Below are 17,165 nucleotides of genomic sequence, written 5' to 3'. Positions count from 1 at the left end.
CTCGAATTGAAAAGTTCTTCAGAAAAATTTGACTCTGAATGTGAAGTTTAAGAATTCTCTTGACTATATTTCAATATTGCATTTTGATCCTTTATATGTATATGAAAGCAGGTGAAATTATAAAAATCTGTAAGTGCATTTAAAAGAGATCTCCAATAAATAAATAAATATAAAAACTTCAAATAACAAAGAAAGCACTGAATATTTTATTGGTAGTGTTTTCTTTTTCAGTGGAACATGAAATAATGGTGATTCTTAATAATTGATGGCATTTAGATTGTACAGTGAAATACAAAAATTATAGATTTAGATTATACTGTGAAATACAGTATTAAACATTTAATAAGTTATAAACACATAACGTCCTGTGAAAACTCTGCATGTCAGTCAGTAAATGGTACACAATAGCTACCATATATCTTTATTTTGTCCTTGGAAAGAACCTTGAGAAAAGAAAAAAAAACAAGAAAACAAGACATAAATATCATAACTGAGAGTTGCAGACAAGTCACTTCTGGTTTACCAAATAATTATTTTCATTTTGACATTTGATATATCAATAAAAGTGGCACAGACCAGTTCTTTCTTCAATTTACTCATGTTAAAGCACAAAGCTCTTACAAATCTTTTCTTTACTTATTATTAGGCTTTGATATGAACACATTTCACATATGTGCTTATATCAAAATAGGAACACATAACTTGGGATTCCTGCCAATTTTTATTTTCTTGAAGCTGTTTATCATCTGTGCATTTTCTTAGTCTTTCTATTCTTTTGGTTCCATCCTGCTGTCTACCTTTTGGTTATTTATTGTTACTGAGTATCATTACCAGCACAAGAAATGAAAATAAGAAATGCAAAGTAAAATCCGTCCATCTGGTAATTTAACAGTTCTGTTAAAGAGAGTAATACAAGGATAAAAGCTAATGCTTGAAATAAACATATTACCAGTGAATCCAAATTATTCCTACCATCTCCCTCACCCAGATACTTGAGTTTTGTGGGTATATGCTTTCCTATGAATGAAAATTTAGGGAACATTTTTAAGATATACAAAGACATGTTCAAGTTTATAAGGATAAAATAACATATCTCTTTTTGTTTCATTTTGATGTGATCAATAAATGAGATAGATTTTTATCATCAAATTCAGAGCTGTTCATTACTTATCAATTAAGATAATCATAATGTTTTAAGCATTAATTTAACCTGAATTTCTCAGCTATAAATCTGTTCCTGAAAATGTATTTCTACAGAATTCCCACAGTGCTCTAAAGACCCTATAGTATGCCATTTTTATTATTTAATTAGAGTTACTGTATTTGAGGAGAGAACTGCCAATAAACACTAAGAACTTTATTGGAACTGAAGCCCAAAAGATGGAATAACTCTATTGAAATGTTTAGAAAATTACCTTTAAAACTACTACAGCCCTGGCGAGTGTTGCTAAGTGGTTTCAGCACTGGCCCAGCCATGAAGGATCACTAATGTGATTCCTGGTAAAGGCACATATCTACCTACCTGGGTTGCAGGTTGAATCCCCAACCTCAATCAGGGCACATGTGGGAGACAATCAATCAGTCAATGTGTGTCGCTCCCATTGATGTTTCTCTCTCTCTCTCCCCCTTTCTTTCTCCATCCCTCCATTCTACTCTCTAAAAATCAAGGGAAAAAATATCCTCGGGTGAGTATTAACTACAACAAAAAAACTACTCCAGTATTATGTGAACAAAACAATGCCCCACAAATCCATCTTAATTCAAAGAAAAATTAAAATAGTGATAAATATCCAAAAATCCCTTTCCTGAACTTACACCCTTGAAACATTCTTTCTCCAAAACTGGTTTATCTGTATTTTTGTTATTAATGTCATGTTACAGCAATTATGTTAATACAATTTTTATTAAATGACTTCAATAAAACACAGACGAGTGTCTACAGAAAACCCCTATATTTGCAATCTTGCTCAATCAAGAAAGGCAAAGTATAGAATACTTAAGACATTTTTAAATCAGACTGTTTTCCACTCATAGTAATTTCTAGAAAAATATGCTCCCTATAGGTTATCATGTCTTCCACGTCTTTGTAGACAAGCATTTCCTCAATGGACAACAACTTATAGTTATTCAGGCTGAATGTTGACTTGTTTTGTACAGCATTTAACATCTTTATGGATGTTGTAACTGAATCACACAGAGAAGAACAAACTGGGAAAATACGAGCACTCCACAAACTCAAACATGTCTTGTTTCCAGAGAAGAGCTCCTCTGTAACTTTCAGATTCCATATATCTAAGCATGACAGGAAACAGATGCCAAAGAATTGAAGTGACTTTATATCTGACAATGTTTTAACATTCTTTTTCAAGTTGTCTTGCACTCCAAATGCCATAGTTGAATACTTTAAGTGTCCATTCATCTTCAAGCTTAAGGAACACACAAAAGAATATGCAGGCAGGACAGCTCTTGTTATGATAGAAGAACCACTAATAATGCAGTTCTCCCCAACTGAAACACCAGGTCCCAATCTGGAATACTCCACAACTGAGCCAGGTGACACAGAACATTGTGAATCCAATATACTTTGAATGAAACAGGATGTGTTACCAGAGCATTCTGGTATTGCTGGAGAGATGCTAAAAGCTATGGACTGTAAGCCAAGCTCTGACTTCAAACTGCTATCTGAAGTAAAGTGAAACAAATATTCTTCAGTTGTTCCAATGTGATAAAACTTGGAGTTATTAAGAACAATAACATTTAGTGATGTCCCTTTAAGAAGGTGAAATATTCTCTGTCTCAAGTCTACCAACTCTGACTCTTCTTTAGTGACATTTGACGTGTTTCTGGTATACTCCACAGTTGCTCCAGGTCCCAAAGCCTGCAGGAAGTCTCCATAGGCATCTATTTCACAGTTCAGTGTGCCTATTTTTTCATAAAAAGCAAGTAACTTTTTCGCTGATTTATGATCCATGTAAAATAGGCTGTCTGTGTAGACATACTCAGGTTCTAATTTAAGAGAGGGAATGTCACCATAAGAAAAGTCCTGTTGAAAAAAATTTCTAGGTCTACACACAGCATCAAACTGACGCATCCTTTCTATGCTGGGCTTATGAAGGAAACGATGGCAACACCTGTATTCAAGGTCTCTATATTCTAAGCAATTTGAAGGTTCTAAGACAAATACTCCATGTGTGGTACCTATAGTCAAACTAGAAGGATGAGCCAAAGCAGTAAAGCCAGGCCTGTCAAATCTGATAGACTCAGATTCTCCGATACTATAAAGTTCAATATCATCTGCACACGTAACCAGAATCCCAGGATTCATATGTGAGGGGAAATCAATGTACATGGCTAGCTTTAATTCTAACATCTGATAAATAGGGTTACCAAAAGGTAAAGCAGTGAAAATTTTCCCCAGAGCACTGGCATTTGGAAGGCGTTGACTGTAGCCACCTATAAAATTAAACAAAATAACTGTTTTAAAACGTTTATATGACTGTTTACAAGATTTAAAAAACCCAAGGGCATCAGTAGCAAATCAAAATGTCTCCAAAAATATTTAATATGTAGAATGCATTACTATAACTCAGGAAAGAATAATAAATTCCAGATACAAATTCAAAGAGAGATTTTTCCTGTAGTCTTTCAACATAGTGTAGTTTTAAATATTCTAGATTAGAAAAGAATTCCCATATACTTTAGAGCATGTGAATTGTTTTGAATCCACTGTATAGCTAGTAAAATGGACCATGGGCTAAAACATGACCTCATATCCACATTTTAAACAATAAATTTCAACCATATTTAAATTCCAACAATAAGCACCGCTCTACAGGGGAAAAACAAGTCATAAAAAACTAACATACCAATTCCAAAATTACCTATTAAACAGTAACTTCCAAATGCAGCGTCTTTCCTCCAATTATTAAATACACTTAAAGAAAGCAAAGGTTCATTCATGTAAAAACATTTTAAAATGTATACTTGTTTTTAATTTAAATAGGCTTTCCCTCTAAGATGAGTCTTATGACGTCTTAATTTCTTGAAAAGCATGTTCTCTTAAGTAAATTAAATAGCTTACATCATTTTTATGTTAAGTAAGTACAGTGAGAAGCAGTATTATAGAGAGTGCTAGACAAAATTGGGTTCAAACTCAGGTTCACTACTTTTTAGTTGTTCATCTCTGGATTCACTCCAAATAAACAAAAATGTAGAATACTACTTGCCTTGTCGTGTCTTATGAGATCAATTATACATGTAAAGCACTTGGCATGTAGTACATTGTTCAACAAATGAGAGCTAATACTTTCTACTTTTTCCTTTGCCAAAGACTAGTCAATAGGAAAGTTTAGCATTATAAGAATTAGATATTCCTAACTATATGTTTTCTGGTATCTAATGTAACTTCTACTAAATTGGTAATAATACAATAATACTTGCTCTGGAATAAAACTATAAATTTGAAATTTTTTTACTTGCATATGAATCATAAGAGATGGAAGGTGCCTTGGAAGCCATGGTGCCAGTCCATGACAAACTTCATCAGCCCCAATCCACAGAGAAAAATAATAGAGGTTTTCACACGATCAATATTTTTATACAACTAAATTTATCCAATTAAAAAAACCCTTTTGTTCTGAGATTATTTCTTTCCTACTTTTCTTTCCTACAATGTCCTCTTTTATGTGTAATTTTCCCTCATATATTTTCTTGTCAACTCCATGTTTTGTCACCATCTTTTTTTTCTTTTAACTCTTTTATGGATTGTAGACTTTGTACACCAATAATCAAATTAAAATGTATGACATAAAGTTTTAGCAATAGTGTGGGGATCATAGTGCTAAACCAGCCTCTTTCCCACAGCAAGAATCCCTTCTAAAGAATTACTGAAAAATGTTCATATTTTCATGAATTCTGTCTTTGGACAAAAAAAGAAAGAGGAAAGTGTTTGTAAAGGAAAAAAAAGTTCCTAAGATCCCGAAGGTAAAATACGGAAAATAAACTATAAGTTAGTAAAGTGTGACTTTACCGGAGTGAATTAATAGGATGGTAAAAGAATTCCACTTATCTCCATAGAGCTTTTCCAAATGCCGAAGGGCACAAAATGTTGATCCGCCATTTCCTTAAAAATAAAGTTAAAAATGTACAATTTATTTCATAGAACCTACTAAAATTTTGTAACTATGGTAAATTTAGGTGTTATAACTTTGAGAATATGGCTTGTTGACTATAACTAGGCAGAGAGAAAAAATATGAGCCAAAAAATCAATTTAAATATACATTTTATAGCAATTAAGTGAAATAAACAGTTGGTAATGAAAACCAGAGATAGGCCCTGGTAATAAATTATGAACTAATCTTCTCCGAAAAATATAAACACAAAATGAAGAAATGATAAAGCAGGCAATCTGCAACACTAGAAAACTGTAAGTATATAATTTGGGATTACAAATTGCAAAATCCATTTAAATAATTCTCCCATTATGACAATCAAAGATGCAAGTTAAATTTGCTTTTTAAAAAATTTTTTAGAATCTGGTTTCCTAAAAGTATCTTAAATGTAACTATCCCTTACTAGGTACATGGGCAAGTTATTTAACTTTCTGTGCCTCAGAGTCTCATCTATACAATGGGAATCATATAGTACTGACTGCTAGCTGTGAGGATTAAAACATTAGCTAATTAGAACAATGTCAATATCAGACACAGATACTCAACCTCTGGTATCAAGGAACTTGATCTTTAGTATTACATGGAAAATGGCCCTCACAAAAATAGCTTTTTTTTTCTTTTGCAATGGAAAGTCAAAAGGCACACTTCACTGAAAATGGATTTTTTAAGTAAATATCTATGATACTTAAGCCATTAGACTGTGCTCTTTTGCATTCTTCATTGTGGTCCCAAGAAGTCAAGTAGTGTATGTATTTTTTTCTTGATTTGATCTCCTCATGTAAATTTCTGAAGAAAATGCAGAGTTTGGAGGGTACTTAAGATCCTGACTGATAAGGTCCAAAGGATTATTCGCCATCTGAGTAAATTTTATTAAAACTAATACAATTCTCTTTTAAATAATGTAACATTCTGGAAGTTTTTCATGGTAAGTCACGATGTGTATGAAAGTTGCTATGCCCTTTATCATTTAAAAAAAAGCTCTTAAATTCAAATAAAAATTTTAAAGTTAGTAAAATCATGAACTAATCTTCTCCCCAAAATATTAATACAAAATGAAGAAATGATAAAGTAGGCAATCCGCCACACTAGAAAACTGTAAGTATATAATTTATTTGGGTCTCTAGACTATAGCGGAAAAATATGCAGCTTATAAACTGCACACCACAGGAAAAGTTTTCTTCAATGATTATTCTGCCTAGAACCTATGCTATAAATCTGACCATAAATGCGTACCAATTTTGGCTCCAGCAGGATCAACAAAAACATGATATTGAACTCCAAGGGGTAACTCCTTTTTTTTCAGCTTTTCTGACAGCTGTTGCTTATAAGCAAGTTCCTGTTTTTCATCAGCTGCTGTTATTGCAACAATGTCCCAGAACTCTCCAGCTGCCACAGGTTTGCCTATGTGAAAAAACAGCAACAAGGAAATGATAAATATTATCAGAATTCTGTTACAGGTTTACTTATTTGGAAAGAGGGGGGAAAAAGAGTTAATATCATCTTCATAAATATACTGCTTTTGAGGATTAGGGAATAATTAGTAGCCAGTTAGTATGGTTTAAAATAGTTCTAATGAGGATTGTTAACAAATTCTCCTTTTTGTCTCATTTAGATTACTTTCTTCGTTTATGTTCTACAGACCCATTTATTTAGGTGTGCTCAAACTTGCAATGTTCTCTATTAAGAGAAGTATTACTGATTTTCTTAGATTACCTCAATTCTTAAATAAGAAGATTCTGGAGACAAAGGAACAAATAAATGAATTTCCAGCTTTGAAAATCAGTTTTCATATATTAGGACTATTTAGTGTTCCTTGGCTAAGAAAGACGCAACCCAAAGATCCATGACCACAATGCTGCTGTTTATAAATGTGGATACTTTATTTTTGACTAACTTAAGATGAGCCATGCAATTTTACAAAGGCTATTGGAGTAGGATATAAAATTCTGGGTAACAAAAGTTCCCAACTCCCGGATGAACTCATTAAAAGACAAACTGAACCTTGGGTAGACAATTGGAAGCTCTTTTTTACTAATAAGATGAAAACTTTTTATTAGTTAACAGTTGTCAGCTAGAATGTATCAGTACTGAACGTTTTACAGTCTTCCTAGTATTACTTCCTGTACTCTTAAAGCAGTAACTTCATCAAAAGTATTTTTTAATAAACAGTTGTACAGGAATGACAAGTGACATAACCATTTTTAAAAAATTGATTCAACCCCTACCCCTTTCAATCTTTAATCCATAATTCCTCCATGTTTTATTATTGTTTTTTTAACTGAGCGTTCACATTACGGAACAAGGGAAGTGAGAGAAGGCTAAAATCACATTTGTAAGGGTCAAACACTATGTTTTAGATTTTTCAAATGTATTTAAAATAACTATGAGCTAACCAAATGCATAACTTGGATTTATAGCTTCAACAGTCTGGTTAACAATTTCTTCTCTCTCCTCCGTATAACTTTTTTTTTCATGTTTTAACCAGGAATAAAGTTAAAGAAAGTAGCAAGCATAACGTAAAGAAAAGGACAGTGGAAGAAAAGAGTAAAAAAGTTAAGGTGCATTAGCCGTGAGCGGCCCAGCGTCCCGGGCCCAGGTGAGAGAGAACCAACCAGGGGCGCTGGTCCTGCGAATTTCACAGCACGCAAACGTCCCCGCCCCCTCTCCATGGCCGGGCGAGCTGGGGTTCCTCCTTCGGTACCTCTCAGCTCTGAAAACCTCCGCAACTTTCGCTGGGTGGCTTCTGGCAGCGAGACGCGCGGAGGGACACTTGCAGAGGCCATGACCCCACCGAGTCGGCCTCCGGTTTACACTTCCGGGTCTCCCACGGCTCCACACGGCACGCACGCGCCCCGGCCCGTAGCCCGTCCTAGGTCCGGGTTCACCTCCGCCCCGCCCCTTACGTGCGTCACGCACGTGGCCACGCCCCCCGAAGGTCTTCGGCCAGCCCAGGGAAAACCACGATGGGGTGATCCCGGCGCCTTGCCCGCGTTTCCTTAGCAACAGTCTCCGGAGCTGATGGCCACCTAGCGATTTGTCAAACTGAGCCGAGTCCGGCCGCTTATTCCCAACTCCCAAGGCCTTGCAGCTCTGTGGACTCGGTGAGTGGGACGGGTGGGGCGACAAAATTGCTGCGACGGACGCGCTCCGGAGGAGAGGAAGTGCAGCCTGGCGTTCAGCTTCGTCTCGGGAGGCCGTTTGTCGCTTCTCACTCGTGGCTTGTGTCGGCCAGAAACCGTTCCCCGGAGCCTCTTGACAGTTACCCTCCCCGCCTGGTCGTCGTCTGAAGCCGTCTGCCCCAACCCCAGGTCTAGATACACAGTCGGAGCATTAAAAATCAGTGTTATCAGGAGCCTTAGGCCGGCGGCGTCTTGGCCTTGGCGGGTCCCTGGAGAGGGAGCCTTTCCACCCTCTCAGGTTCGAGTTCTTAGGCTTTTGGAAGTTGTATCCAGTTTGTTCTGCAACCAAGACGTTCACATCTGTGCTGTTTTGGGTTAATTCCCTGGCATCCTTTTGTATATGCAGGTTAATCAAGAACTTTCAGGAACATTGGTGGGAACAAGTCAACATTATTAGATGTGTTTTTGGTGGGTTAGCTTTGTAAGTATTTCCCTGGTAAGGCACTACGTTTACAGTGAATTTTATAGATTAACTTCATCTTTACACATCAGAAAGCTATGAGTCAGAGAGAAGAGTGACTTAGTCAAGGTCTCACAATCAGTAAGCAATGGAGAGAAGACTTGAGCAAGGGACTTCAATCCCAAATGCAGAAACCATTCTCCCACACTAGGCAGCTTGATTTATTTTGACGCCTGTCTTCGTTAACGACTTTATCGGGAACACAGATATTCAAGGCCCTGTACACTCTTGCCACGAACTTAGTTTTTTCTTCTAAAGACTCGATCCTGTTATTTAATTCTGTACTTACAGAGTAAGTGTTTGACTAAAAAGGGAGATTTACTCTTTCATAGTTTTATCAGTTAAGAGGTTTTCTTTTGGTTAATAAAAACAATGTGTTCTTATTAAGAACATTTAGAAAATACAGGAGACTGGAGTGAGGTGAGAGTGAGCAATAGGGAAAGTAGGAAGAGAGAAGGTCAGAGAGGGCACAGAGGCCCAAGGAAAAAATTGTGTTTTTTACTGAGTGCTCCACCCAGGAAAAATAGCCTCTGTGGTATGGGGAGAATGGCTCAGCAGAGGGATGCCGGCGGCTGTTCCTTCAGCTGTCTCCCCAGAGCCGCAAACCCCAGACTATTCTCATGCAACTCTAGTCGCTTTCTCCCTCCCCCTGAGGGAGCCCAGGGTGAGTGGCTGTGAGCAAAATGTCTGTTGCCCCTTGAAGAGGGTGCCTGTGTCTCTGTCCGATGTCCAGCAGACTTCCCTCTCTCCCTGGTGGACAGAATCTCCACTACTAGCAGACCTGTGGGCGCCTTTTCCTGGCCATGGTGCTCTGGGCTGGGGAGTCCAGCTTGGGGTTTAGACCCCACACTTCTCAGGGAGTATCCCCCACAGCTGAGATATCCCTCGGGGACCTCAGTCATCCCCCCTGTGAAAGTGGGGCCAGCACTTTTTGCGTATCCACCCTTCCTACCAGTCTCAATGTGGCTTCTTCTGTAAATCCTTGGTTATAAGACTTCTCTTCAGCTAGTTTCAGTTGGTTATTCAGGATGATTGCTCTATAATTTAGTTGTAGTTGTAGTTTGGTCCTCGGAGGGGGTGAGTGTAGCTTCCACTTACTCCGCCACAATTTAGGATCTCCTAATCATCACCGATTGTTATTAAATGGAAAAAGTTGGGAATAATGATGAGACTTGATATACATTGTATTTTATAAAGCGTGGTGTGCTTAAAAACGTGTGATAATGTTGAAATTAGTACTTAAGTTGACACAAACTAGTGAGAGGGTTACTGACAAAGATACTAATTTCTTTATAACTACAGAACTTTTCTGAAAATGTGTTTGGAACCCTGATGCTTTCTCTAATGTGGTACTATACTGAAACTAAAATTGCCCCATTCAAACTTGATAATATACACATTTGTATGTACATCTCACAAAATAAGTATAAAATTATCAGTCTAAAAAGAACAGCTAGTTCCCCGGATTCTGTTTAATGGCATATTTAAAATAGGCAGCCATTGGTAAGCAGGCTTTTAAGTAGGTAGAGGAGATAACAAACGCAATGGTTTTTAGCTTTCCTTGGTGGGCAGTATAATTACCTGGCCCCATAGTAGGGGAGATAAAATTTAGTAGGTATGCCATGGGGCCTGAGAACTTGGGTTATTTTAGTTATTCTCATGTGCAATAAAGAATGAGAAACAAAATTAATGTTGCATGAGGTAGTATAAAGGAAAATATGAAACAGTTTCAGTTATCCAAAAGGATTGGGAAATGTGACAGACTATTTAACTGAATAGTCTGAATAACCGAAATATACTTTATATTCTGAATGTAGAGGGCTAGTCCTTAAAGAATTGGAAAAATGGTTTACTACATTTATTCCTGTACTCCCTAATCATATGTTAGTTAGTCTTTCCTTTGAATAACAGCAACTTCATATCATATAATAATGATCTGTTTTGGAATTTTTTAAATATTAAGGTTTATATACTGGCAAATAAATATTGTTGGTGGAAGTTAATATTAATACAATAGAGAACATAAATATAAATTAGTCTAGTATATGAGACTGATTTTAAGACTGTTTATTTTAGAATTCATTCATATCACAGCAACTAAAAAAAATGAGAATGGTTTAAAATTAAAATATATGAAGAAAAATAAGTTAACCAGAACTAAAAAAAACATATTTGCAGGAACCTGGGATGAGATTCAGGTTCACTTTGAATGACCCTACAGATAAGAGGACATATACTTTGGAGCAGTTTCTTATGATATGGTAAAAGGAACCAGAGAGAGTGTTTGGAGACACTTTCATTTCCCCCTCTCCTTAAAGGCCTGAAACTCAAGTAAAGAGTTTGTTGCTTTTTATCATAAATGCCCTTCATATAATCTGGTTATATTTAATTTTTATAGAATCAGGTATTTATAGAAACTTCTGGGATGAAATAATGACAAAATATGCCCTCACCCCAAATATGTGATAATATAATAAGGATTATAAGTTTTTGCCAATTTATTTATTGAAAATATATTCATTAACTTTTCTCCTGCTTCCTTTGGATTTAATTTGCTCTTCTTTATCTAGTTTCTTAAGGTTCAAACTTAGATTATTGTTTTTAGATCTTTTCTAATATATGAATTCAATGCTATAAATTACCCTTTTAGAACTACTTTCACTGCATCCCACACATTTTGAAAAGGTGTATTTTCATTTAGTTCAAAATATGACATGGAAGCATAGATGAGACTGATGAATGTCAGAGGGATGGAGGAGGGCTGGTAGGTGGAGGGGGAGAGAGTAACCAAAGAATTTATGTGCATATATATACAACCCAAGGACATGGACAATGGTGGGGAGAGGGACTGGGGAGGGGGAAGGAACGGGGTGGAATGGGTCATTGGGGAGAAAAAGGGACATCTGTAATATTTTAAACAATAATAAAATTTAAAAAAATATTTAAAAATTTATTTTGTGATTTCTTCTTTGACCCATATGTTACTTAGAACAAAGCTGGAAGCAACATGCTCCCTGATTTCAAACTATATTGCAAAGGAATAGTAGTCATACAGTATAGTATTGGCTTAAAATGAGACACATAGTTCAATTGAACAGAATACAAGAGCTCAGAAATAAATGCACACATATATAGTCGATTGATCTACAACAAAAGAGCCAAGAATATACCATGGAAAAAGGACAGTTTATTCAATAAATGATGCTAGGGAAACTGGACAGACACATGCCAAAGAATAAAACTAGACCACTATCTTATACCATATACAAAACTTAACTAAAATGGATTAAAGGCTTGAAGGTAAGACCTGGAACCATAAAAATTCTAGCAGAAAGCACAGACAGTGAGCTCTTTGGTATTGGTCTTGATCATGTTAGTGATATCTTTTTGTGTGTTTTTGTTTTGTTTTAATCTGAAACCAAGAGAAAAGGCAACAAAAGCAAGCTTGAAAACAGTGTGTAATCTGCTGTTGGATGAAGTAATAGATAGATATCAGTTATCCAGTTGGCTAATGGTGCTGTCGACTTCAACTGTGTCCTTACTGATTTTTTTCTGCCTGTTGGATACATCCATTTCTGATAATGGAATGTTGAAGTCTTCTGCTATAATAGTGAATTCATCTATTTCTGCTTTCTAATTGTCTGTTTTGTGTTATGCCTTCTTGTAATTTGTAATGCCTCTCTTTATCCCTGATTATTTTCCTTGCTCTGAAATAATATAGCTTCAGCAGCTTTTTTTTTTATTAGTGCTAGCATGGTATTTCTTTCTTCATCACTTTACATTTTTTACTTAGTTTTTCAGTGTGTGCCACTGAAGAATAGATATTTTAATTGAAAATTAATTCACCTACCATAAAAGTCACCCTTTAAAAAAGTGTAAATTCAGTGAAAAATATTTTAAAACAAAAATAACTTGGTTGTTTATCAAGACCTTTTCATGTTGATGTGTTCTATAATATCAGTTTTAATGCTTTCATAGTATGCAGTGCTTCCATTGACTGTATTACAGTGTTTTATTTAGTTAATACCACTTAAGACATTTAGGATGTATCATGTTTTTGCTAATATATACAATATGTAATGAATTCTTTGTAACATTATCTTTTTTTCATATCCATACTTATTTCTTATAATATACATTTTTATTGCAGTATAACTGATATAACATTATATTAATTTCAGGTGTACAACATAATGATTGATATTTGTATATATTGCAAAACGATTACCATAAAAGTCTAGTTCATATCTTCTGTTACTGTATATAGTTACAAAATTATTTTTTGTTATGATAAGAACTTTTACAATCTACTCTCTTAAAAACTTTCAAATTTCATTACAATATTATTAACTCTGGTCACCAAGCTGTACATTACCTCCCATGGTTTACTTATTTTCTACTTGGAAATTTGTGCCTTTTGACCCATTTCACACATTCTGCCCACTCCCACCACTACCTCTGGCAACCACCTATCTGGTTTTTGTATCTGTGAGTTCATTTTTGTTCTTTTTGTTTGTTTAAGATTTCACCTATAAATGGATCATACTATATTCTATCTTTCTCTGTCTTATTTCATTTAGCATAATGCCCTCAAGGAGGTCTATACACTATTGACCTTTAAAATGATAATTTGTATAGTTTGATTAATGTCTACTCATTGTTCTTATTTGAAGATATATATTTGAAAAATATATGTTTAAAGATATATATGTATATATATAGATAGATAGATTTATCTTTTTTTGATATATATTTGTGTACCAATGCAGTGATGACAGATATAAAGCTTCAGCTTTATGTCAAGAAATGGGATCTCTGCTGTGCCTTATTGATGTGTTCATCCAAAGGTTTTGTTATGAGTGTATGAACTAAAGAAACTTTAACTTTTTAAAAATGATAGTGCATTAAGATTATATCTCTTGTAACACTTGTACCATGCTAATACAATGTGTTAATAGGGGAAACTGTATGAGAAGTGGGGTGTGAGGGAGTACACATTTTTTGGCCCACAGCTGAGAGACTCTGCTATTGTAGATACGGAATGGGACCCAGGAAATCTGCCTCTTTATTAATGTTTTAGGTGATGGATGTTTAGAGTTAGAGGATTATAGTTTTAGGCCCTGGCTAGAATATAAAAAATAGCCAGTTTTTTAAAGAGTGCAAGGGTTTATCTGGATTTTCATGTTTATTCTCATTTGGATTATGCTGACCCCATTTACCTCCACATGGTAGAAATAGATTCTTCCAGTGGAGGTGGTTAATATCAACCACTCTCTGATCTGCCACTTGAGCCTGTATGCTCTCTTCTAAACTATTACTGTGTGACTGCCTTTTATGAAAGCTGAAATTACCCACAGTAAGGAGTAATCTATCCACAGAAATTTATTTGGAAATAAATATTTGTAACTGTTGAAGCCCTGCATTTCATCTTAATTTCATTTAGCTGCATTTTTTAGCCACTCCCACAAAAAATTGTCACTTTCCTAACTTAGGAGTTCATAATCCAAATAATTTCTTTATTGAAAAGATCTTTTAACAAAAGTTATTATACAAGGTATGCTAAGGTATAGTTTTCTTTGTTTGTTTGTTTTAGTTGTCTTGCCAAGAGGTGATGTTTTTTTATCAACTATTACACTGAATTTTATTTTCTCTAAGTATTTTAGGAAAAGGACGTATTTCTTCCTCTTACTGGTTAGTTCATGGGTGAGGGCAATGATACATTTTTGAGTTGTAGTTATATAAATGTTAGACATTTAAGATGCTTTAAGATAGATTTTATGGGAATTGGATTTTTACAAAAAATTTAACTTAGTTTCTTCCCATTTTTATTCTCACTATCTATTAGCAAATGTTTTTATTTTCATATGGATTTATTTTTGGAAGTAGAAAAAAACTCTTGAAAGAAATTTACCATTTTTTCTAGATGTTTCATGGAACTATCACAAAAGAACTAATCAGTCATGAAGAATGGAGTCACTATAATCAAAACATAATAGAAGATCAGAAAGATTTTGTTTTTGTGAAGTTCTGTGGTCTTCATTTAAAATCTATGGAAAAGTTGCAGTCTTGTGTTTCTCTCAGAGTATGCATCTTCTCAAACAATTTTGTTACTGATATTAGTCCACTTCAAAGTTGTATAAAATTAGTCAAACTTGATCTCCATGGAAATCAGGTAAGCAATAGCCATTTCATATATTTTCATATAAATTAAGTTGTATTTAATAAGCACTATTTATCCACAATATATCTCCCAGATAGTCTTTTATATAAAAAATAAACAAAAATTTAAAAAAAATAATAGAAAATGTAGAAACACAAAATTTTAAATATAAGCAAAATTTTAAATTAAAATATATAAATAAACTCTGTGATTTAGTTTATTTTGCTTCTTAAATTCATAGTCTGGATTAGGAATACTTCTTGACTCATTATTTTAAATGACAAATAACTGGTGTATAACATTATATTAATTTCAGGTATGCCACATAATAATTCAATATTTGTGCATATTGTGAAATGATCACCATTACACTCCACTTAACATTCATCACCACATGGTTACTAATCAGATATATAATTTGCAAATATTTTCTTCCACTTGGTTGGTTGCCCCTTCATTTTAGTGGTGGTTTCCTTTGCATGTAGAAGCTCTTAATTTTTATGTTGTCTCATTTGTTTATTTTTGCTTTTGTTACCTTTCCCTTGGTTTCAGATTTTATAAAAAAAAAAAACAAAAACAAAAAATATCACTAACGTTACCAAGAATGATGTATAAGAGCTCACTGTCTGTGTTTTCTGCTAGAATTTCTATGGTTCCAGATCTTACTTTCAAGTCTTTAATCCAGTTTTAGTTAAGTTTTGTATATGGTATAAGATACTGGTCCAGTTTTATTCTTTGGCATGTGTCTGTCCAGTTTCCCCAGCATCATTTATTGAAGAAACTGTCCTTCTTCCATGGTATAGTCTTGGCTCTTTTGTTGTAGATCAATTGACTATCTATGTGTGTATTTTTTCTGAGCTCTTGTATTCTGTTCCATTGAACTATGTGTCTGGTTTTAAGCCAATACTATACTGTATGAATACTATTCCTTTGTAATGTAGTTTGAAATCAGGGAGCATGTTACCTCCAGCTTTGTTCTTCTTTCTAAAATTTTCTTTGGCTGTTCAGGTTTCATTCGAATTTTAGGCTTGTTTGTTTTATTTCTGTGAAAAAATACCATTGGAATTTTTGATAGGAATTTCATGGAATCTGTAGAATGCTTTGGGTAGTATGGATATTTTAAATAATATTCTCCCAATCCTTGGACATGGAATATATTTTCATTTTTTTGTGTCTTCTTCAATTTTTTTCATAGTGTCTTATAGTTTTCAGTGTATGGGTATTTCACCATCTTTGTAAAAATATTCCTAGGTATTTGTGTGTGTGTGTGTGTGTGTGTGCGTGTGCGCACAATTGTAAATGGGATTTTCCTAATTTCTCTTTCAGAGTTTGTTATTAGTATATGAAAATACAACAGATTTTTATATATTGATTTTTTTCCTTAACCAGTTCGTTATTTTTAAAATTTTTTAACTTTTTATTGAAATTTTTTGGGGTGAGACTGTTTTAACAAAATTATATAGGTTTCAGGTGCACAATTCCACAAACACATAATCTGTACACTGTATTATGTGTTGACTACCCCAAGTCAAGTCTCTTTCCATCACCATTTTTCTCCCCTATACCGTCCTCCCGCTGATCACCACACTGTTGTCCCTGTTTATGAGTTTTTCCTTTTTTGCTCAGTTCTCCACCCACCCACCCCAGCTTCCCAACGCCTCTCAGCCTGCTCTCTATGAGTCTGTTTCTATTTTGCTTGTTAGTTTATTTTGTTCATTAGACTTCCCATATGAGTGAAATCATATGGTACTTGTCTTTCTCTGACTGGCTTATTTCACTTAGCATAATGCTCTCCAGGTCCCTCCATGCTGTTATAAAGTGTATGATTTCCTTCGTATCCTTCTACAACTTTATTGAATTAATTTATTAGTTCTAACAGTATTTCGGTGGAGCCTTTCAGGTTTTTTCTGTGTAATATGCCATCTGCAAATGGTTAGTTTTACTTCTTCCATTTTAATTTGTATGCCATTTCTTTCTTTTTCTTGCCTAATTGCTCTGGCTAGGCTTTCCAGTCCTATGTTGTATAACAGAGGTGAGAGTGGGCATTCTAGTCCTGTCCTGATCTTAGAGAAGTTTTCAACTTTTCACCATTGAGTACAAGGTTAACTCATATATGGGCTTATCATTTATGGCCTTTATCTTGTTGAGGTGTGTTTCTTCTATATCCAGTTTTTGAGAGTTTTTATCATAAGTG

At 34.7% G+C, this 17,165-nt stretch overlaps 2 protein-coding genes across 5 annotated transcripts in view; one reads left to right on the top strand and one right to left on the bottom strand.

Moving 5' to 3' along the window:
- Window positions 1-185: 185 nt before the first annotated feature.
- On the bottom strand, window positions 186-8,049 carry FPGT (fucose-1-phosphate guanylyltransferase). Of its 4 annotated transcripts, none has more exons than XM_081144744.1 (4): window positions 7,874-8,049; window positions 6,406-6,573; window positions 5,030-5,122; window positions 186-3,453 (listed from the first exon to the last, which is right to left on the bottom strand). In XM_081144744.1, exons 1-4 carry the CDS (start codon window positions 7,953-7,955, stop codon window positions 1,997-1,999), a joined length of 1,800 nt encoding a protein of 599 aa, XP_081000870.1. In that variant the 5' UTR covers window positions 7,956-8,049; the 3' UTR covers window positions 186-1,996. The 4 variants fall into 4 exon arrangements, with proteins under 4 accessions (XP_081000870.1, XP_081000872.1, XP_081000871.1 ...); XM_081144746.1 differs by having other exon boundaries at window positions 186-3,006; window positions 7,874-8,048; XM_081144745.1 differs by having other exon boundaries at window positions 186-3,455; window positions 5,071-5,122; window positions 7,874-8,048.
- Window positions 8,050-8,079: 30 nt separating this feature from the next.
- The window catches only part of LRRIQ3 (leucine rich repeats and IQ motif containing 3), an 83,405-nt gene continuing 74,319 nt past the window's right edge, over window positions 8,080-17,165 (top strand). Inside the window, exons 1-2 of the mRNA XM_081144616.1 lie at window positions 8,080-8,273; window positions 14,735-14,983. Of these exons, the coding sequence (XP_081000742.1) occupies window positions 14,735-14,983 (249 nt within the window). The 5' untranslated portion in view covers window positions 8,080-8,273. The remainder of the gene's footprint in view (window positions 8,274-14,734; window positions 14,984-17,165) is intronic.

This window comes from Miniopterus schreibersii, assembly GCF_964146895.1.
Source record: "Miniopterus schreibersii genome assembly, chromosome: 8".
Classification (NCBI taxonomy): Eukaryota; Metazoa; Chordata; class Mammalia; order Chiroptera; family Miniopteridae; genus Miniopterus; species Miniopterus schreibersii.
This window is presented reverse-complemented; position numbering and strand designations above follow the sequence as displayed.